Source organism: Eretmochelys imbricata, chromosome 6 (genome assembly GCF_965152235.1).
Source record: "Eretmochelys imbricata isolate rEreImb1 chromosome 6, rEreImb1.hap1, whole genome shotgun sequence".
NCBI lineage: Eukaryota > Metazoa > Chordata > Testudines > Cheloniidae > Eretmochelys > Eretmochelys imbricata.
The window spans coordinates 127,455,495-127,479,183 of record NC_135577.1 but is presented as its reverse complement, the minus strand read 5'-3'; the positions used below and the strand labels follow the sequence as shown (position 1 = coordinate 127,479,183).

At 42.9% G+C, this 23,689-nt stretch overlaps 1 protein-coding gene across 3 annotated transcripts in view; it reads right to left on the bottom strand.

Moving 5' to 3' along the window:
- SOS2 (SOS Ras/Rho guanine nucleotide exchange factor 2) overlaps window positions 1-23,689 on the bottom strand; it is a 113,683-nt gene that overhangs the window by 36,508 nt on the left and 53,486 nt on the right. For all 3 annotated transcript variants that reach the window (XM_077819684.1, XM_077819685.1, XM_077819686.1), the window contains 3 exons: window positions 23,345-23,443; window positions 13,840-13,967; window positions 12,524-13,179 (listed from right to left, as the gene is read on the bottom strand). In XM_077819684.1, coding sequence (XP_077675810.1) covers window positions 12,524-13,179; window positions 13,840-13,967; window positions 23,345-23,443 — 883 coding nt within the window. The remainder of the gene's footprint in view (window positions 1-12,523; window positions 13,180-13,839; window positions 13,968-23,344; window positions 23,444-23,689) is intronic.

The following is a 23,689-nucleotide window of genomic DNA, read 5'->3' as shown; positions in this document are numbered from 1 at the left end:
TGAAGGATAGAGGCCATAACAGGGACCCAAAGCAGTGCCGCGTGAAACTTAAGGAGCTGAGGCAAGCCTATCAGAAAACCAGAGAGGCGAACGGCCGCTCCAGGTTTGAGCCCAAAACATGCCGCTTCTATAATGAGCTGCATGCCATTTTAGGGGGTTCAGCCACCACTACCCCAGCCATGTTGTTTGACTCCTTCAATGGAGATGGAGGCAACACGGAAGCAGCTTTTCGGGACGCGGAAGACGATGATGAGGAGGTTGTAGATAGCTCACAGCAGGCAAGCGGAGAAACCGGTTTCCCCGACAGCCAGGAACTGTTTCTCACCCTGGACCTGGAGATAGTACCCCCTGAACCCACCCAAGGCTACCTCCCAAACCCGCCAGGTGGAGAAGGGACCTCTGGTGAGTGTACCTTTTAAAACACTATGCATGGTTTAAAAGCAAGCATGTTTAATGATTAATTTGCCCTGGCATTCGCGGCTCACCTGGATGTACTCCTTTGCCAAAGGTTTCTGGGGAGGGCAGCCTTATTCTGTCCACCATGGTAGGACACTTTACCACTCCAGGCCAGTAGCACATATGTAGGAATCATTGTAGAACAAAGCATTGCAGCGTATGTTTGCTGGTAGAATCACAGAATATCAGGGTTGGAAGGGACCCCTGAAGGTCATCTAGTCCAACCCCCTGCTCGAAGCAGGACCAATTCCCAGTTAAATCATCCCAGCCAGGGCTTTGTCAAGCCTGACCTTAAAAACTTCTAAGGAAGGAGATTCTACCACCTCCCTAGGTAATGCATTCCAGTATTTCACCACCCTCTTAGTGAAAAAGTTTTTCCTAATATCCAATCTAAACCTCCCCCACTGCAACTTGAGACCATTACTCCTCGTTCTGTCATCTGCTACCATTGAGAACAGTCTAGAGCCATCCTCTTTGGAACCCCCTTTCAGGAAGTTGAAAGCAGCTATCAAATCCCCCCTCATTCTTCTCTTCTGCAGGCTAAACAATCCCAGCTCCCTCAGCCTCTCCTCATAAGTCATGTGTTCTAGACCCCTAATCATTTTTGTTGCCCTTCGCTGGACTCTCTCCAATTTATCCACATCCTTCTTGTAGTGTGGGGCCCAAAACTGGACACAGTACTCCAGATGAGGCCTCACCAATGTCGAATAGAGGGGAACGATCACGTCCCTCGATCTGCTCGCTATGCCCCTACTTATACATCCCAAAATGCCATTGGCCTTCTTGGCAACAAGGGCACACACTGTTGTTTGGTGTTCAAACAACATCCATTCTTTATCTCTCTGTGTTATCCTCAGGAGAGTGATATCATTCATGGTCACCTGGTTGAAACAGGGTGCTTTTCTTAAGGGGACATTCAGAGGTGCCCTTTCCCGCTGGGCTGTTTCCCTGTGGCTGAACAGAAATGTTCCCTGCTGTTAGCCACGGGGAGAGAGGAGGAGCTACCACGTGGTGGGGGGAGGCAAAATGCGACCTTGGAACGAAAGCACATGTGTTATGCATGTAATGTTAACAGCAAGGTTTACCATGAAAGAGTGTACCCATTGTTCTATAAAATGGGTCTTTTTAAATACCACTGTCTCTTTTTCTTCTCCACCAGCTGCATGTGTTTCAAGAATCACAGGATCTTCTCCTTCCCAGAGGCTAGCGAAGATTAGAAGGCGAAAAAAACGTACTCGTGATGAAATGTTCTCTGAGCTCATGCTGTCCTCCCACACTGACAGAGCACAGACGAATGCGTGGAGGCAGACAATGTCAGAGTGCAGGAAAGCACAAAATGACCGGGAGGAGAGGCGGCGGGCTGAAGAGAGTAAGTGGCGGGCTGAAGAGAGGCTGAAGCTGAAAGGTGGCGGCAGCGTGATGAGAGGAGGCAGGATTCAATGCTGAGACTGCTGGAGGATCAAACTAATATGCACCAGCATATGGATGAGTTGCAGGAAAGGCAGCTGGAGCACAGACCGCCTCTACAGCCCCTGTGTAACCAACTGCCCTCCTCCCCAAGTTCCATAGCCTCCAGCCACCCAGCCACTCCACCCCAGAGAATTGCCCAAGCAACAGAAGGCTGGCATTCAGTAAGTTTTAAAGTGCTGTGTGGCCTTGTCCTTCCCTCCTCCACCACCCCACCCAGTGCGTCTCTCCTCCACCACCCCTCCCGGGCTACCTTGGCAGTTATCCCCCTATTTCTGTGATGAATTAATAAAGAATGCATAAATGTGAAGCAACAATAACTTTATTGCCTCTGCAAGTGGTGACTGAAGGGAGGAGGGGAGGGTGGTTAGCTTACAGGGAAGTAGAGTGAACCAAGGGGCAGGGGGTTTCATCAAGGAGAAACAAACAGAATTTTCACACCGTAGCCTGGCCAATCATGAAACTGGTCTTCAAAGCTTCTCTGATGCGCACCACGCCCTCCTGTGCTCTAACCGCCCTGGTGACTGGCTGCGCGTAACCAGCGGCCAGGCGATTTGCCTCAACCTCCCACCCCGCCATAAACGTCTCCCCCTTACTCTCACAGATATTGTGGAGCACACAGCAAGCAGTAATAACAGTCGGAATATTGGTTTCGCTGAGGTCTAACTGAGTCAGTAAACTACGCCAGCACGCTTTTAAACGTCCAAATGCACATTCTACCACCATTCTGCACTTGCTCAGCCTCTAGTTGAACAGCTCCTGACTACTGTCCAGGCTGCCTGTGTATGGCTTCATGAGCCATGGCATTAAGGGGTAGGCTGGGTCCCCAAGGATAACTACAGGCATTTCAACATCCCCGACTGTTATTTTTTGGTCTGGGAATAAAGTCCTTTCCTGCAGCTTTTGAAACAGACCAGAGTTCCTGAAGATGCGAGTGTCATGTACCTTTCACGGCCATCCCATTGATGTTGGTGAAACGTCCCCTGTGATCCACCAGTGCTTGCAGCACTATTGAAAAGTACCCCTTGCGGTTTATGTACTTGCCCGCTTGGTGCTCCGGTGCCAAGATAGGGATATGGGTTCCGTCTATGGCCCCACCACAGTTAGGGAATCCCATTGCAGCAAAGCCATCCACTATGACCAGCACATTTCCCAGGGTCACTACCCTCGATATCAGCAGATCTTTGATTGCATTGGCTACTTGTATCACAGCAGCCCCCACAGGAGATTTGCCCACTCCAAATTGATTCCCGACTGACCGGTAGCTATCTGGCATTGCAAGCTTCCACAGGGCTATTGCCACTCGCTTCTCAACTGTGAGGGCTGCTCTCATCTTGGTATTCATGTGTCCCATGGCAGGGGAAAGCAAGTCACAAAGTTCCATGAAAGTGCCCTTATGCACGCGAAAGTTTTGCAGCCACTGGGAATCGTCCCAGACCTGCAACACTTTGAGATCCCACCAGTCTGTACTTGTTTCCCAGTCCCAGAATTGGCATTCCACGGCATGAACCTGCCCCATTAGCAGCACGATGCCCACATTGCCAGGGCCCGTGCTTTGAGAGAAGTCTGTGTCCATGTCCTCATCACACTCGTCACCGCACTGACGTCGCCTACTCACCTGGTTTCGCTTTGCCAGGTTCTGATGCTGCATATACTGCTGGATAATGTGCGTGGTGTTTAATGTGCTCCTAATTGCCAAAGTGATCTGAGCGGGATCCATGCTTGCCGAGGTATGGCGTCTGCACAGAAAAAAGGCGCGGAACGATTGTCTGCCGTTGCTCTGACAGAGGGAGGGGCAACTGACGACATGGCTTACAGGGAATTAAAATCAACAAAGGGGGTGGCTTTACATCAAGGAGAAACAAAAACAACTGCCACATAGAATGGCCCCCTCAAGGACTGAACTCAAAATCCTGGGTTTAGCAGGCCCATGCTCAACCCACTAAGCTATCCCTCCCTCAGGACTGAATCTCCATTAAAGTTTTCAAGGTGCCCCTGACAGACCTCACCAAAACGATTGTCAGCCACTGATTTCACGGAGGGAGGGAGGGAGGGGGGAGAAAATGAATACAAAACAAATCTGGTTTATTTCTTGTTTTGATCCACTCCATCTATCTTTTACATCTTTGGCTGGCAGCAGATGGTGCAGCAGGACTACAAGCTATCCACATCTCCTGGTTGCTCAGCAGAAGATGGTGCAATAGGACTGCCTGCAGGACTAAAGAGAATGACTTGGTCGAGTCACTGCTAATTTAGTCCCTGCACCCATCTGCCCAGGCGCTCCTGACCGACGTTACCGAAGCGGCCAGGAGCACCTCGGACATGATGAGGATGGTTTTCAGGCCTATTGCACCATCTGCTGCCAAAAGGCAATGGGTTGCTGCTGCTGTGTAGCAATGCAGTACCGCGTCTGCCAGCACCCATGAGACATACGGTGACAGTGAGCTGAGCGGGCTCCATGCTTGCCGTGGTATGGCGTCTGAACAGTTAACTCAGGAAAAAAGGCGCGAAACGATTGTCTGCCATTGCTTTCACGGAGGGAGGGAGGGCCTGACGACATGTACCCAGAAACACCCACGACAATGTGTTTTTGCCCCATCAAGCATTGGGATCTCAACCCAGAATTCCAATGGGCGGCAGAGACTGCAGGAACTGTGGGATAGCTACCCACAGTGCAACACTCCGGAAGTCGACGCTAGCCTCGGTACTGTGGAAGCACTCCGCCGAGTTAATGCACTTAATGCACTTAGAGCATTTTGTGTGGGGACACACACAATTGACTACATAAAAACAATTTCTAAAAACCCGACTTCTATAAATTCAACCTAATTTCGTAGTGTAGACATACCCTTAGAAAAAGCACTGTGAAATCATAGAAGATTAGGGTTGGAAGAGATCTCAGGAGGTCATCTAGTCAAACTCCCTGCTCAAAACAGGACCAACCCCAAGCCGGCCTTAAAAACCTCTAAGGAAGGAGATTCCACCATCTCCCTAGGTAACCCATTCCAGTGCTTCACCACCTTCCTAGTGAAATAGTGTTTCCTAATATCCAACCTAGACCTCTCGCACTGCAACTTGAGACCATTGCTCCTTGTTCTGTCATCTGCCACCACTGAGAACAGCCGAACTTCATCCTCTTTGGAACCCCCTTCAGGTAGTTGAAGGCTGCTATCAAATCCTGCCTCACTCTTCTCTTCTGCAGACTAAATAAGCCCAGTTCTCTCAGCCTCTCCTCGCAAGTCATGTGCCCCAGCCCTCTAATAATTTTCGTTGCCCTCTGCTGAACTATCTCCAATTTGTCCACATCCTTTCTGTATGCAATACTCCAGATGTGGCCTCACCAGTGCTGAATAGAGGGGAATAATCACTTCCCTCAATCTGCTGGGAATGCTCCTACTAATGCAGCCCAATATGCCATTAGCCTTCTTGGCAACAAGGGCACATTGTTGATTCATATCCAGCTTCTCGTCCACTGTAATCCCCAGGTCCTTATCTGCAGAACTGCCGCTTAGCCCATTGGTCCCTAGCCTGTAGCAGTGCATAGGATTCTTCCGTCCTAAGTGCAGGACTCTGCACTTGCTTTGTTGAACTTCATCAGATTTCTTTTGGCCGAATCCTCCAATTTGTCTAGGTCACTCTGGATCATATCCCTACCCTCCAGCTTATCTACCTCTTCCCACAGATTAGTGTCATCCAAGAACTTGCTGAAGGTGCAATCCATCCCATCATCCAGATCATTAATGAAGATGTAGAAGAAAACTGGCCCCAGGACTGACCCCTGGGGCACTCCGCTTGATACCAGCTGTCAACTAGACATCGAGCCATTCATAACTACCCGCTGAGCCCAACTATCTAGCCAGCTTTCTATCCACCTTATAGTCCATTTATCCAATCCTTAGTTTTTTAACTTGCCAACAAGAATATGTATCAAAAGCTTTGCTTAAGATACATCATGTCCACTGCTTTCCCCCTATCCACAGAGCCAGTTATCTCATCATAGAAGGTAATCAGGTTGGTCTGGCATGACTTGCCCTTGGGGAATCCATGCTGACTGTTCCTGATCACCTTCCTCTCCTCCCAGTGCTTCAAAATGGATTCCTTGAGGACCTGCTCCATGATTTTTCCAGGGACTATGGGGAGGCTGATCGGTCTGTAGTTCCCCAGATTCTCCTTCTTCCCTCTTTTAAAGATGGGCACTATATTTGCCTTTTTCCAATCGTCTGGGACCTCCCTTGATCACCACGAGTATTCAAAGATAATGGCCAGTGGCGCTGCAATCACATCAGCCAACTCCATGTATGGAACATTGAGCCAAATGAATGCACGGAACCACCACCTAATGTATCACAGTTTGGGAACGCCAATCTAATGGTTTGCTCAGTCTACTTTTAAAAGTCCTAAGCAATGGGACCTTCCATCACTTCCCTTGTGAGATTATTCCACAGGGTAATACATTTGACCGTCAGGTTTTCTCTGACAGTGTACATTTCCAACTACACTTTCCTCTAATTTCATCCTATTATTACTAATTACATGTCAACATGTTCCTAAATAATTTCTTTATATACTTGGGTCATGATCCTATGTCATCTAGCAAGCCCAAAGACTGCTGTGCCTAGACAGAGCTCCAGTGACTTCTGGAGGACTCTGAGTGGGCAGTCTGGTCATGAGCTACATATTGCAGGATGCATTGCTTTAGTGTTTACACCCTTCATGCATCTATAGATACATGCTCCAACTTTGTGATTTCTTAGCCAAGGTATACACATCACTTAGTTCTTTCAGTTTCTCATAAATCAGTTCCCTGATTTTTTCCCCCTCTTCTCTAAATGGCTTTGAATTTGTCAGCATCTTCCAAGCATCAGTAAGATGGTGCTTAGGACGGAAAGCAATGTTCTAGGTGCAGTTACCCAGAGCTAGAGAGAGCCTACTGTCTTCCAACACTTTGACCCAATGCCTCTGAGTATGCAGCCCAGTATCACATAAGCCTCTTTTGTTGCCACATTATAATATGGAGATACCTATCTCAGAACTGGAAGGGACCTTGAAAGGTCATCGAGTCCAGTCCCCTGCCTTCACAGCAGGACCAAGTACCGTCCCTTATTTTTGCCCCAGATCCCTAAATGGCCCCCTCAAGGATTGAACTCACATTTAGCAGGCCAAAGAACAAACCACTGAGCTATCTCTCCCCTCATTGCATTGTGAATGTTTCTAATTTCTCTGTTTGCAGAGTTGTAGTAGCCATGTTATGTACTTGAAAACTTATCACATCCCCTCTGTCTTCTCTTTTCCAGACTAAATAAACCCAATTTTTTCAATCTTCCTTCATAGGTCATGTTTTCTAGACCTCTGATCCTTTTTGTTGCTCTTCCTGTGGGCGAACATTTTTCACAAAATGATCACTCCATATCTGACCTCTCAGTTCTCATTCTCAAAGGAAACCTGCACAACACCTTCAATGTTTCACCTTGTATTTAGATGTGACATTGAGCTCCTTTCTCAGACCCGAAAAGCTCAGTGTAAACTCAAAATCTTGTCTTTCACCAATAGAAGCTAGTCCAATATATTACATCTCACCCAACTCGTTTCTAATTCACTCTTACCTAACACTTTTAAAATTACTGCTTTTGAGGTTCCCCCTGCCCCACTGAGCATGTGAGTACTATTCACTAGGTACTATTGCCCTTATTTCTAATCCACGTATCTTTGTAATTACTTTTGTCCTGAAGGACAATCCCAATTCTTCCCAATTTAGTGGAGTATACAAATTTTAATGTGCTCTATCATTTCTTACAGCTCAGTGAAGATGTTAATTAAACCTGGACCTACCAATCACCTCCTTTTGTACCCCATGAGACCAGTGTCATTTTGAAAGTTCTTTGGTAACCAGGACTCTGGAATTGAATCCAGAGCCAGTCTGAGAATCTGAACTGCACACTGGAACAAAGCCTACCTAAAACTAATGTAAAACCACAATATCTGTAACAACCTAACCCATAATCTGGCCAACACTCCCAAGATAGAGCACTCTGGGCATCCACAGGTTTCAGAGTAACAGCCGTGTTAGTCTGTATTCGTAAAAAGAAAAGGAGTACTTGTAGGTGTTTGTCTCTGTCTGAGGGGTTGGAGCAAATGCGGTTGTATCGCAGAGCTTGGCTGTAGACGATGGATCGTGTGGTGTAGTCAGGGTGAAAGCTGGAGGCATGTAGGTAGGAATAGCGGTCAGTAGGTTTCTGGTATAGGGTGGTGTTTATGTGACCATTGTTTATTAGCACTGTAGTGTCCAGGAAGTGGATCTCTTGTGTGGACTGGACCAGGCTGAGGTTGATGGTGGGATGGAAATTGTTGAAATCATGGTGGAATTCCTCAAGGGCTTCTTTTCCATGGGTCCAGATGATGAAGTCATCATCAATATAGCGCAAGTAGAGTAGGGGCATTAGGGGACGAGAGCTGAGGAAGCGTTGTTCTAAGTCAGCCATAAAAAAGTTGGCATACTGTGAGGCCATGTGGGTACCCATAGCAGTGCCGCTGATCTGAAGGTATACATTGTCCCCAAATGTAAAATAGTTATGGGTAAGGACAAAGTCACAAAGTTCAGCCACCAGGTTAGCCGTGCCATTATCAGATTCCTGACGGCTTGTTAGTCCATCTTTGTGTGGAATGTTGGTGTAGAGGGCTTCTACATCCATTGTGGCCAGGATGGTGTTATCAGGAAGATCACCGATGGATTGTAGTTTCCTCAGGAAGTCAGTGGTGTCTCGAAGGTAGCTGGGAGTGCTGGTAGCGTAGGGCCTGAGGAGGGAGTCTACATAGCGAGACAATCCTGCTGTCAGGGTGCTAATGCCTGAGATGATGGGGCGCCCAGGATTTCCAGATTTATGGATCTTGGGTAGTAGACAGAATATCCCAGGTCGGGGTTCCAGGGGTGTGTCTGTGCAGATTTGATCTTGTGCTTTTTCAGGGAGTTTCTTGAGCAAATGCTGTAGTTTCTTTTGGTAACTCTCAGTGGGATCAGAGGGTAATGGCTTGTAGAAAGTGGTGTTGGAGAGCTGCCGAGCAGTCTCTTGTTCATATTCCGACCTATTCATGATGACAACAGCACCTCCTTTGTCAGCCTTTTTGATTATGATGTCAGAGTTGTTTCTGAGGCTGTGGATGGCATTGTGTTCTGCACGGCTGAGGTTATGGGGCAAGTGATGCTGCTTTTCCACAATTTCAGCCCGTGCACGTCGGCGGAAGCACTCTGTGTAGAAGTCCAGTCTGCTGTTTCGACCTTCAGTATTTCCAACACACCTCTGAACAACATACTAATCCACAGAGACCTCCCTACCAACATTACAAAAAGAAGGATTCTAGCTGGACTCCTCCTGAAGGAAAAACCCTCCAATGCATTATTAAGGATCTACAACCTATCCTGAAGTATGACCCAACACTCTCACAAATCTTGGGAGACAGGCCAGTCCTTGCCTACAGACAGCCTCCCAACCTGAAGCAAATACTCACCAGCAACCACATACCACACAACAGAACCACTAACCCAGGAACCTATTCTTGCAACAAAGCCCGTTGCCAACTGTGTCCACATATCTATTCAGGGGACACCATCACAGGACCTAATAACATCAGCCACACTATCAGAGGCTCGTTCACCTGCACATCCACCAATGTGATATATGCCATCATGTGCCAGCAATGCCCCTCTGCCATGTACATTGGTCAAACTGGACAGTCTCTACGTCAAAGAATAAATGGACACAAATCAGATGTCAAGAATTAGAACATTCATAAACCAGTCGGAGAACACTTCAATCTCTCTGGTCACGTAATTACAGACATGAAAGTTGCAATATTACAACAAAAAAACTTCAAAACCAGACTCCAGCGAGAGACTGTTGAATTGGAATTCATTTGCAAATTGGATACAATTAACTTAGGCTTGAATAGAGACTGGGAGTGGCTAAGTCATTATGCAAGGTAACCTATTTCCCCTTGTTTTTTCCTACCCCCTCTCCCCCCCTCAGACATTCTTGTTAAACCCTGGATTTGTGCTGGAAATGGCCCACCTTGATTATCATACACATTGTAAGGAGAATGATCACTTTAGATAAGCTATTACCAGCAGGAGAGTGGGGTGGGGGGAGAGAAAACCTTTTGTACTGATAAACACCCATTTTTTCATGCTTTGTGTATATAAAAAGATCTTCTGTACTTTCCACAGTATGCATCCGATGAAGTGAGCTGTAGCTCACGAAAGCTTATGCTCAAATAAATTGGTTAGTCTCTAAGGTGCCACAAGTACTCCTTTTCTTTCTGGGCATCCAGTGAAGGTCCTCCACCAGAGCTAACCACTGCAAGGTCCTGTGGCTCCATACACACAGTGTTGTGAAAGGCTGTTTGAGTAGTTTCATGGTCATTGCTATTCTTGAAGATTCCTGAAGCTCACTGGCATTGGAAGATGCATTACACAAATTGGAATATGCAGAGGCCACCTCAAACAACAATTGCCTTAGTATGTCAACAAGACAGTAATTGTAAGGTTTGATTTACTAAACAGCTACTAGCTGAAGGACTAGGTTTACTAGCTATGGTGATAAATGACTGTGCTGCCACAACTCCCACAGCTACCCTGTAAGAACTTCTATTAATGCACACCAATCAATTCAGAAAGATGAGTATTTTTGTGAGTCACAGAAACAACACCATATTTTAAAAGCAGGGATCACTTTGCACTCACACAAATGATACAACGACTAAAGAAAATATGTTTGTCACAGGGTGGTAACTGCCCTTTGGAAGGAAGCGGCCAGCGCACCTGTGACTCATTGGTTGCCTCCTCAAATTGGGGTTAAAAGAAGGCACCTGGGCTACATAAAGGGGGAGAGACAGAGAGAGGGGAAGAGTCAGTCATGAAAAGGGCAGGTGACAGCTGCCAGAGACCAGGAGACTTGTAAGAGGTCCTTGAAGGAAGCTGTAGGTGGTTCCTGGTGGAAGGCTGAAGGCAGGAGAGCAACAGAAGGATTTGCTGGCTGATCTCCCCAAGCCAGAGAGCAGCAAAGGGAGCTGCCTGCTGACTTCTAAGCCAGAGAGCCAGAGCCAAAGGCTGGGGAGGGCTGAAGGCAAGCCAGCAGCAAAGGTGCTTATCCACTGATGTCTCCACCTACGGAACTGGAGCCAGTGGAACAGTGAAAGGCCCACCTGCTTGCCTGTTTGGGACATGAGAGGTTAGTAGTATAGAAGAAGTGATGGATCAACTTCCAGCAGAGAGGCTTTGGGGAAAACAGGGGTGGAAATTGCACCAGCTGAAAGGGCTGGTGTGGCTGTCCTGGAAGAAGGAGAGGACTGATGAAGAACCCAGGTGTGACAGAAGATACCAGAGCGGGATATGTGGGGCATCAGGGACTGGATGTCTTGAGATTTTAAGACACATGCACTGGGGTGATAGATGGACTATATTTCGGGACTTTTGTCACAGACCATTTGGACTATGTTCTTGTTAAAAAAAAAAAAAAGGTCCAAAGGAGGGGTATTATTGAGGCAAGAAAGCTGACATTGAGTTACTGGAGACTTTGAAGACGACATTGGAATTTTAACATATCAACACTAAATACTGCTTTACTTGTCCACTTCTAAGATGTGTCACTCAACAAGATCCGATTCACAGTTAATTCTAGCTGTAAAAAATAGGGGTGAGTTTTAAAGGCTTACTATTTGAATTTTGTACCAATCGTTGCTGGAAAAATCTGAGTATTCAGTAATATTTTAAAAGCTGCTAGAATGTGAACACCTAATCGGAACCTACAATCCAAGCTGACCGTCTTATAAAACAGAAAACTTCGTATAAGTATTTGAAAAATGTTACAAAAATGCCACCAGCATCAAGTTTAACTTCCATTGCATTTCCTATTAATTTCTTTCATTCTTATCCCTTAACTGAAGTGTCACTAAAGTTAACCTAATAAGCTAACTGGTGCTCTTTTTCTGCATGCATTCCAGGAGGGTTTTTTAACATCTCCTTCCTCTGAAACATCAGGGATGGCCACAGCTGGAGTTGGGACATGGGGTGGGCCAGGGTTCTGAGATGCCATCAACCATTCTCTCTCTCAGGTGCGTGGCTGGCTGGTTCTTGCTCAGTCAGGAAGGATAGACAAGTCAGTCTGGAAGTGTTTCTGGGGGTTTGTCATATTCCTCTGCAGCATGTGGGTGTGGGCTGCTTGCAAGGATTATTGGGGTATATCTGACTATCATTTCCCTGCCATCACTATCATTTCTCGAGCACTAATGCACCTCAGTCCCTCCTATTCTCTGCCTCTGGCACTTAACAATCCACTCTCCTGTGAGCTGTAATACTTGGGTCTCATTTTGGCTGTTGGGTTTAGTGTGTGCGTGCTGCTGGCCTGTGATACACAGGAAGTCAGACTATATGATCTAGTGATCCCTCCTGGCCCTATTCTATCACACACATCTTGACTTTAAATAGCTATTCAGTGGGAAAGCAAGCAAGAGACAAAAAGATTAATGTTATTGGCTATACAAACATTACCTAAAGAATTAATAAGATATTACAAAATGTGCCAAATACAGAAAAATAAATAAAGCATACCTGCATACATATGGTATGTTAGCCTTTCAATTAGTTTCACTACAGTTCCTCCTTTGATGATCGGGATTCCATTCCTACTTTGCAGATTGTCCTCAAAAACAATATTTTCCTCAGAGTCTTCCACTACAAAACGATACACATTTGGGCTGGGCAGCCTCAGTGGCTGTTCATTTTCTTCTTGCAGTAACACTGAGTCAAGCATTCGATCCAGTGTACTGCGATACTGAAGGGAAATCAGAGCTGCCATCCAATTGTTCTTCTCTTCAGGAGACTTGGCAGCAAACACTATGCTGTTTTCGTCTTTAGATGCTAGCTCAAAAGCATGTTTGTATTCACAAGTGTCATCTTTGTCAATGATCTGCATTTTCCTCATGATAATTTTTTCCTTAAGTCTGTACTCTGTATTGCTGTAACCTGGAAGCCGCGATTGTCCATGATTAGTTTTACAGCTGATCAGTAAACCATCAAAGAGAAATATGTGGCGTTCATGTTTGGCTCCTATCCTTGTCAGCACACCTTCCATTATGAATTCATTGCAGCACTGGCCAATATCTTTGCCTTCCCAACCATCAATATTTTTCTGGATCTCATTCATTTTTTTGATGGCCAAGTGCTTGCTTCTTACTTGGCGGTTGTAGAAACGACAAACTGTCTCCCTAGAAACAAACAATTTTATCTGGTTAGCTTCTTCCATATTAATTGCCAGAGACTGAAAAAAAACACCACTGAATTTAACACTGTATGCTATTTTTTTCCCCAACCTAAATATGCCCTAATCATGCTTAACCACAAATGTAGAAAGGACAGTGAACTGCCAGGGAAAGACTAAGGGTATGTCTTCTCTGGCAACATTAACGTAGCTGTGTAGTCGTGGCACCAGCACTGGGAGGGCTCTCTGATAGCACTGTAAAAAACCCACCCCCACGAGGAGAGCAGTCACCAGCGCTGGGAGCACGGCTCCCGGTGCTGGTCCACTGTCTACACTGCCACTTTACAGTGCTGAAACGTGCGGCACTCCGGGGGGTCTTTTTTCACATCCCTGAGCAAGAAAGTTGCAGCGCTGTAAAGTGGAGGTGTAGACAAGGCTTTAGACTATTCAAGAAGGGGGTACAGAGGGTTGTAAGTGAATACTCTTGGAACAGCAACAGATTGAAGTCTGCTAGCTTTGATGTTTGGCATGTGCAAGTGTCGAACAAAAACATGCTGCTTTTTTACATCAGTCAACGAAGGGGGAAATAGGGAAACACTGCCACCCCTAGAGATCATCCTTCTAACTTGCTTTGGGGTACAAGAGGCTTCCTTGATTGTATTCTTACCCAGGCCGCCGTCTAGGTGAATGTTTATTGTAAATGCGCTCCATGCTGCATTGGAGATTTAAAAGAGCGGTAATGGCTTGTTTCAAGCACTCCCTGTCTTCTTCATCTTCACTGCATTCCTGCAACTGCTACAATGACAAAACAAATCCATTTTTGTCCAACTTAATCATTTCTTTAGAGATATATACAGACAAAAACAAATATATTCATATGTAGGGTCTTTTTCAAAAGCACTCAGTGTTCGCCTGACTTTGATCCCACTGAAGTCAATAACCAATGCTGAGTGATTTTGCAATCCTCACCCATAAGACCACTAATGCCTGTCAAAGTAGTTACTGAAATGAAAACACAGCTGTCAGATATCCTGAAAGATAAATAGCTAGAGAGTGAGCTTGTGTGTGAAAGGGAGAGATTCTGAGATAAAGACAGATTCCCCCATTCTATACTGGATAGCCTGACTGTGAGTTGTCAAAAAACCCTACAGGATATTATTCTTGAAATCCTGTCACTTAAAAATTGTTCTGTTTCATAATGATCATTGGCTTTGAAGTTGGCTGTGCTCACTAGTCTAGAGGCTTGGAACAGTCCTGAAGCTGTATGTCAGTACTACATCAACTGCACCCTTTTTTAGTACTTTAACAGTGTTTCAACTAACTATGCAGCGTAGTTGTAGCCATGCTGGTTCCAGGATATTAGGGAGACAAGGTGGGTGAGGTAATATTGGGCCAACTTATGTTGGTGAGAGAGAAGCTTTAGAGCAGCACAGAGCTCTTCTTCAGGGCTGGGAAAGGTACTTGGAGCCACAACTAAATGCAAGGTGGAATAGATTGTTTAGCATAAGTAGTTAGCACATAGTCTAAGGAATCATTCCAGGTAAAGTGGCCCATTAACACCTCTGCAGTCATAGGGAGGAAAGAAAGGGGGTAAGAAAGCAGCCGAGGAAGGGTTATTAGGCTATGTCTACACTACAGCTTAGGTCGGCAAAACTTATGTTGCTCAGGGGTGTGAATATTCTGCCCCCTGAGCAACACAGGTGACACCAACATCGGCTGTAGTGTGCACAGTGCTATGCTGGGGAGACAGCTTCTCCTGCTACATAGCTTCTGCTGCTCGCAGAGGTGTTTTTTTTATGCCAACGCAATGGGAGAGCTCTCTCCTGTCAGCATAGAGTGTCTTCACCACACAAACTACAGCTGCACCACTGTACGCATAGACATGCCCTTAGTGGGTAATAGATTACTGTAATAACTTCAACCAAGTCTAGCAGATGGGTAAAAGCAAATGTCAACTTCATATACTATTCTCTCTATTAGCAAAGACAAAGTTTGAAATCCAGATTTAATACTAGCAACAAATGATCAAGTCCAGTGATCATGTTTGCTTCACTTACTAGGGAAAACAAGATTTTTCCTTCTCCACTACTCAGAAGGTCACTGATTTACAAAAATCTAATTAGCTTTCATAGTCAATATTCATCTCAACACTCACTTGTAAGAAAAAAGGGGTTACAGAAAACTTCACATTCTTTAAGGTAAATGGTTCACAAAATATCAACAGCATAAGAATATTATGATGAGTGAGTAACTGAAGAGTCTATACAATTTTACCTGTTAATTCCTCTTGTAAGTTAAGATTGCATGAAAAACTTAGTAGACAAGAAAATTCAGGTAGAATGGTCTATTGGGCAAAATCAAGCCAATTTGCCACCCACTATGGGCTAACTCGTGTTTGCCCTGTATATTTTAAGAGGAATCTTACCCACAATCACTCAGTATGGCAGTAGCCTTCTTTTTCTTTCCCAGTATGCTCTCTCAGCAAGGATATTTAGCTGGCTCTAAAAGTAACTGAGACAATAGGATTGACCAGATGGGCCCTCTCCCTTTATGTAATTCAAAGTACTACCACTTATATTTTCCAGATGGCCAAACTTTCTCCAGTCTGTATATCATGGAAATCAAAGAATTTTTAAATCTGAGAATTTGAGAGGATTATGCATGCTGAGAAGAGTATAGGGAAGAGAAAATAAGGCACTTGCCATGGTGAGTATCCCCTCTTTTCCACCTCATTGGCAGAGACTCTAAAACAGCAAAGGGAAAAGGAGGGAGAGCATAAGACTGGGTCTGAAAAAAATGACATGAGGTTTATGAAGTCCTAAAACATGCATATAGCTAAGGATTGCGACAATATACTGATTCTGCTCCTCAGATTCCCTGGGAGGATTTCTTCCAAACTCTTCCCAAAATGAGAGATCATCTTTGGCATCATCATTGCTGACAAAAAGGTTGTATTTAGCTTAGTGAAACAGCTCCAGAAAACAGTCTAAAGCTGTAGCTAGTAGACATTACATAGCATCTATTTTCATTTTGTGTAAAGATATAGGGAATCGCTTCCATTTCTGGTTTCCAACATATTGAGTTTTCAGAATCCACTTCAGGCAACTTATTCTGGCAAACTTTACTCTCTCAAGTTCTTGCCCTTTACAGCCAAGCTTTCAGACTAAATCAACACAGGAGTGCGATTTATTTGCTATTCACAGGATAAGAAAAAAGGAACATGTTTTTGCCAAAGATGTGACAGAATATTAATACTGGTAAATTGACAATCACAACAGTTTTGTCAACTTTTTTATTCTTTTCTGAAGAAAATGACCAACAATAGAAATGAAGGGCGTTAGAGTTCTTCTGACCACTGAAACACAACTATTGCTTGTTAAGAACTGAATTGTGGTATTTAGTTCCTTCCTTCTCTCTGGCATTCTAAAAAGGATGATCTTGTGTGGATCTAATCTCCTGGAACATCCTCTAAAACTGTGCAGAAGTCCCCATGCAATTGTAGAATGAGTTCAATGAATTGTCTTTCTGCTTTTGGTCTCATGTCTTGGCACCTGAACATGCTCTGACGGCAATGTTTGCAGAGTACAGTTTCTGTAGTTCTTGACAAATGTTAAAACACTCTTCCTTACTGATGTAATAGAATGCCAAAAGACAGTACTTCAATAATATTATCTTATTGTGTTGAAGCACTTTTCTGTTGTCTTATGTTTTAGATGAGCTAATCTGCTGGGTACAGATTTACTTAAGGAGCCAGTCAACCTGTGGTGGTGAAGGACGAGACTACATTTATCTCCAAAGGTTGTCCCATCACAAGATTAGTATTCTGCTCAGAACAGGTCAGAGACTGGATTAGCAGTGGCGTTTTGTGATTATACCCTCCAACTATGGAGTACGAAAACACACCACGCTCAACGTAAGAAAAATGTTGTGTAATGTGGTGAGGAACTATATTTTTGTTCATATGTATTTCTCACTGGTGACTACAAAAGATAAGGTGCTGAGAGTCTGTAAAATGCTGCTGTTCGTTCTCTGTATCTACTGCTAATGATTAAACAATAGTAAAAGGGATAAAAGACAGAATTTAATATCTTTTGGGTTCTTTGGCAACTATGTAACATGCCATTCTATGCAAGAGATCTCTGAAGTGAGTGGATTTGAAGATAAATATCAACAAAAGGATAATTCATAGTCTGTCCCTCAGTCACAGTTTAAAAGGGTGGAGAATATGCTAGTCCATCAATAAAGGAAAGTCTTCATGGACTCGAGGCTGAGGTCACATTCCTTCCTTACTTGAATGGCTCTCAACCGTCTGAATCTGGTTGGCAGCTTGTCCAGGATTTAGATAAATTCTTTGACCCTGAGTTCCCTGAAATAGATCTAGCTGGTCTGGAAATCTGATAAACAGTATATTTATAGTAGATGTCTTTGAAGCAAGAGAAAGGTTATGATCCTCTTGAATTTGTTATCAAGGAAATCAATCTAATGTGCATCTGATAGTAGAGTTTTTCAATAATTACAAAAGTTAATCACAGTATTTTGAAACACAGAATATTCTAAGATTGATAACTAGTTGCAGAATTCCTATGCAGACTATACTTGGCTACCTGTGTTTCTCAGCATTACTGCAAGATCAAACACCTTTATTATTATCATCATCATTCCTTCTCTTAGAACCTCTATGACAAGCCTGTAGTATCTTTTGAGGGGGGTCCTGAGTGGAATGGCTGTATGGGTGGGCTTGTGAACAACAGTGCAGGGTTCTGCAGCTTAAAGAATGCAGTAGCCCAAAACCTCTGCATGAAAATGGAGCACATGGAAATACAAACATTGCTATTCTAGTCCACAGGCTGAAACATCAACCACAGACAGGCTGCCCTGCAGTCCTTAGATCTGCCAGGGAACATGGGTAGATTTATATCCCACTGCAGAGTTCACAGCACACGGATCACACCAAAACAGAAACACAGCAATGGCTTATCTAGTACAATGGTCAGTACCAGATACGTTAGAATAAGATGTAAAATTCCTATTACAGGAAATTATGTACAAATATGCCACAGGGGAAGTTCTCTCCTCACCTCAGTCAGTTAAATGGTTGCCTTATATCCTGAAGCATAAGGCTTAACATCCCTTATATTTTATCTTCATGGAACTGTGGATATGCTTGTTGTTCATAGAAGTGCCCATTCCTTTTCTGAATCCTAGTAAGCTCTTTGACTCACAAACACCTTACGACAGTGAATTTCACAGGGTAATTAGACAATTATGTAAGAAGGGATTTCCTTTTAGCACTTTTGAATTTATCACCTATTTATTTTGTTGTTGTCTCCTAGCTCTCGTATTATATAAGCATAAGAACGGCCACATTGGGTCAGAGCAATGGTCCATCTAGCCCAGTATCCTGTCTTCCAACAGTGGCCAATGCCAGGTGCTTCAGAGGGAATGAACAGAACAGGGAATCATCAAGTGATCAATCCCTTTGCCCATTCCCAGCTTCTGACAAACAGAAGATATAGACACTTCAGAGCGTGGCTTTGCATCCCTGTCCATCCCTGGCTAATAGCCAGTGACGGACCTATCCTCCATGAACTTATCCAGTTTTTTTTTAACCCTGTTATAGTCTTGGCAAAGAGTTCCACAGATTGACTGTGTTGTGTGAAGAAATACTTCCTCTTGTTTGTTTTAAACCTGCTGCCTATTAATTTCAGTTGGTGACCTAGTTCTTGTGTTATGAGTAAACAACACTTCCTTATTTACTTTCTCCCCACCAGTCATGATTTTACAGACCTCTATCATATCCCCCCTTAGTCTTTTTTCCAAGCTGGAAAGTCCCAGTCTTATTAATCTCTCCTCACATGGCAGCTGGTCCATACCCCTAACCATTTTTGTTGCCCTTTTCTGAATCTTTTCCAATTCCAATATGTCTTTTTTGAGATGGGGTGACCAGATCTGCACGCAGATGAAAGGATAAAGAGGAGCGTCGGACTGACCTTCTCTGGAGCAATTGTTGTTTTATATACCATTTTCAGTTGCTTTTTTTATCTTCTCCTCTCGAGGTTAAGTAGTCCTACTCTTTTTAACCTCTCTTCATGCCTTCAGAAACATGAAACCTCTTTCATGCCTCTAATAGTTTTGCTGTACTTGTCTAGACTGTTTCCATTTTGCCTACATTCTTTCTGAGCTGAAGTTACTACAGCTGAACATAGCATTCAAGGAGAAGGAATACCAACAACTTATGCAATGGCATTAACATATTGTAAGTATTGTTCTCTGTACCTTTCTTAATACACTCCAACACTGGGGATTTTTTTTAAAACCACTGAGCAGAAGTTTTCACAATGTAATATGAAGTTCAAATTTTAACCTGAAATTATTCATTGTCACCATTAAAAACACATTTGCCAGAAGAACAGCCATACTGGGTCAGACCAAAGGTCCATCTAGCCCAGTATCCTGTCTTCTGACAGTGCCAATGCCAGGTGCTTCACAGAGAATGAACAGAACAGGCAATCAAGTGATCCATCATAGACTATCAGGGTTGGAAGGGACCTCAGGAGGTCATCTAGTCCAATTCCCTGCACAAAGCAGAACCAATCCCCAATTTTTGCCTCAGATCCCTAAATGGCCCCCTCAAGGATTCAACTCACAACCCTGGGTTTAGCAGACCAATGCTCAAACCACTGAGCTATCCCTCCCCCCATCGCTCAGTCCCAGCTTCTGGCAAACAGAGGTGAGGGACACCATCCCTGCCAATCTTGGCTAATAGCCATTGATGGACCTATCCTCCATGAATTTATCTAGGGTTTTTTGAACATTTACTATACAATGGTATTCAAGATTTAAGTGTTTCCCTACCTATACTTACAAAGACAAATAACTGGGTAATTGCTGATTTTTTTTTGAGGCAATCACTGTAGCTGAGCTAGAACTCTGCCCCAAAGCCTTGTACTCTGTTCATCTTTGCATGTAAATCAACATACATCACACTTAGTAAATAAGCTTTGGATTTTTCCTATAATCAAGAACAAATTTGCCAAAGTATTGCCAAGGTATCATCTTGCGGCTTCATCCATTTTAAAGTTATAAATTAAACAAGATCATTTTATGTAAACTAAAAAAAAACCACAGCAAAATATTTCTGCAGTTATTTACAAGCTTCTACACTTAAAGGTAAAAGACAGTTAATGACACCCAACAGTCTTTCTTCCATTCATGAGAGGATGTGTGTATGTAGTTCCCACTAGCATTAACAGGAGTTATTGGTGTGTTGAAAGTCTCTACAGACAAAAAGTCTCTTATGAGATTAGAAAGACAAGACTGAGCGTATCTAAAAAAGATTTAAGTACCTTCTCTGTTTTGCATTTTGGAATATAAATAGCAACAAGTCTTCTAGAATCATGAAACAAATAAGATCTAGCAAGTTTGTAAATAAAGCATGTAATCCTCAAATGCACAGAACACCAAAGTGAAAACAACACACTAAATTAAACACTAGATCCTGCAGCTGAAAACTGTCTAAACACTGTAAGGCCCTACTCTTGCAGAGATTTATGTTTGTACTTAGCCTTAAGCACTGTGAGTACTTCCACTGACTTCAAGAGAACATTCAGATAATCAGTTTTACCTCCTGCATCGCACAGGCCACTAAATTGGTTAAGATATTCACACTTTAAATAAAAGTACTACAAAAAACGTCAGAGAATTGTCACATTTAAAAAAATGTATTTTGCTGTGAGGGAAAGAACAGCGGTCAATGATTAAGTTCTCCCTATGGTTATTTTTCTTTGAAACAAATGCTGTATTTATACATCTGTTAGCGCTGACCCCATACCAAGGGCTGGCAAAAGAACTGCAAAAGTAGAGCCGAATGAGGCTACTGGTATGAAGACTTAAGTCTTCTGAACTAACAACTAAAGTAAGCCAGGCTACTCCAAGAATCAAGAATGATCTGTATTTTGTTTACCTTTTAAGTCTCACTCAATAAAATTATAAACTTCATGAAGGCATCCAAAAAGTGTAAATCACCTTAATTACAGTACATCTTCTAACCACAACAAAGCCCAGGTGTTTGGAACCAAAATTTAGGTGGTTAAAAATGTTGTTTCAAAACTTAGTAACAGCAGAAATATTTTCACAGATTAAAAATACAAGGAAACCACTTGGATTTAAACATTACTCGAGGCTGTTGGCAACCCAAACATTATAGCCCTGTGCTAAAACATGAGACTAAGTAAAACCAATTATGTTTTTGTTATACAAGTTGACTGAACTGCAAAAAGTACACAGCATAAAGAGTGAAAATTAAACTAGCATTTACAAATGTTAACATTAACAGAATTAAAGACGTGAAAAACCCAATATTGTTAACCTGAGTCTCCATTCAGTTTTTTCACTGTTAAGTAGATTTTAACTTGTCTGAGTGCTACAATGCGATACACATTTTAGGTTGCAAAGTTTGCTATTTCTTCCCACACATATTAGTACATCCTTGGAACTGTACACAAAGAGCAGCTAGCAATATAGAACTTAAAGGCTGTACTAGTTGCATGACAATACAAACTGACCGTACGCTGAGGTAAGCCCCATACCACTGCAATATGCACACAATACATTTAGGTAATGTCATTTTTTTAATTGTGCGCTGAATTAAAAAATTCTTAGCAGTCATACAATAATAAAATTTAAGAAATAACCCAATGCATTTCATTCATTTAAATGAAATATTTATAGTTTAATCAATTATCCACTTGTTCATGTATGTGTTACAAATCTATTTCTTAGCACCACATCCGCTACCCCAAATATGGGCAAACATTTTTGGCACACGGTCTGCAATCATTAAAAATCTCTGAGGCTACAAGTGTCCCAAGATCACTCCCTGTAGCCAAGATAGCGCATTGTCCCTAGTTACATTTCTGTTCTTTAAAAGGAGTACTAGTGGCACCTTAGAGACTAACCAATTTATTTAGTCTCTAAGGTGCCACTAGTACTCCTTTTCTTTTTGCAAATACAGACTAACACCGCTGTTACTCTGATTTCTGTTCTTTTTTACACATTTATGCTTATCTCATACTCACAACAAGAGTTGTATTTCTGCTTTTTGATGGACGGTCTATCCCGCCTGGGTCCCTGTCTCCATTAACTCAACTCAGAGCAAACAAATACAGACAAACGGAGGTATGCACAACTATTATTATGCTATTTATCAGGTGCGATGAACAGGGCTACCTACAAAAACATATGCTGCTGTGTGGACTACCTTGCCAAGGCATAAAAGCAGCACTAGACACACAGGTAATCTTTGGTCATACCTGCAGATTGCTTATTGTATAGTTTGTTTCTCTTGATTTCCCAATACGTAGAATTATTTATAAATCCACATTAGTTCTCAGCCTACGCAATCTTGCTCTTGGTAACAAAACTATTGAAAACAAAATGCTACAGGAATATAATTTAACAACCTACTAAATCAGGATTCCACAAATCCTTGCAAATGCCCTCACTTTTTAAGATACAAACTATTAGAGCCTCTCCAAATTTACTTATTTTTTTTTAAAGGAGTGCTGTGGATGTTTTCTTCTATCCTCATTATGGAGAAAATGTGCCAGGCTTTCAAAGATTCTACTTTATTTCTTGGTCTTGTCCACTTGGAACCCAAAGCAACTACTGAATAGTCAAAATAGATGATTCTGGTTTTGCTGAGTGTGAAATACAAGTTTTCCAAAAATTATAAGATGGATTTGCTTGCCTTGAGCTGAGAGGCCCGGATATTGAGTTGAACCATCTGTTACTGAATTAGGAAAATGTATGAAATAGAAGTAAACAAAGAATTAAAAGCAATGCACACTGTCAAATTGATGTAAATTTCACTTAAATGCCAGTTCAATTTAATAAAAAAATAGACCTACTATAAAGGTTTAACATGCCACAGCACACAAGCAATAATCAAAGATTTATGGAGGCTTTGAGGCCTGGAATAGTTTGAATTTTGCATGATTTAATATTGATAATAGATTGTTACAATCTGTTTACTTTCTAACCATGCAATCACTGCTGTAAAATTTATGCTTAACTATATTCACATCCTATCTTCATGCACAGTAAATAAAAATTAATTCCCTAGTTAAACTAAAATTACTCTTGCTTTAAATGAAACTGCACTAGTGTCTTACCTGCAATAATTCAAAATAGTGCAAACAATGATAAACTGGGATCAGCATAAGTCGTGGAAGGACATATTGTACAGCTTCTTTAAAACCTTCAGCAATAGACTGAAAAGAAAAAAAGCGGCATTATTACCACATATAAGTCAAAAAAAAGAGGGAAGAAGTTGAGAGGTTTTTCGAGAGTTTTATTAATTTGTTTGTGAGAAATATAGATATAGTGAATCTTTAGAAGGGCTTGAATGAGTACGGTGTGGTGGGATGGTGAGCCAGGAGGCAGAGGGCATTGCAAATACTGGAAGCACGCTTTTTTAAAAGCGGGACAGATCAGAGGGTAGTGCACACATACTCCCA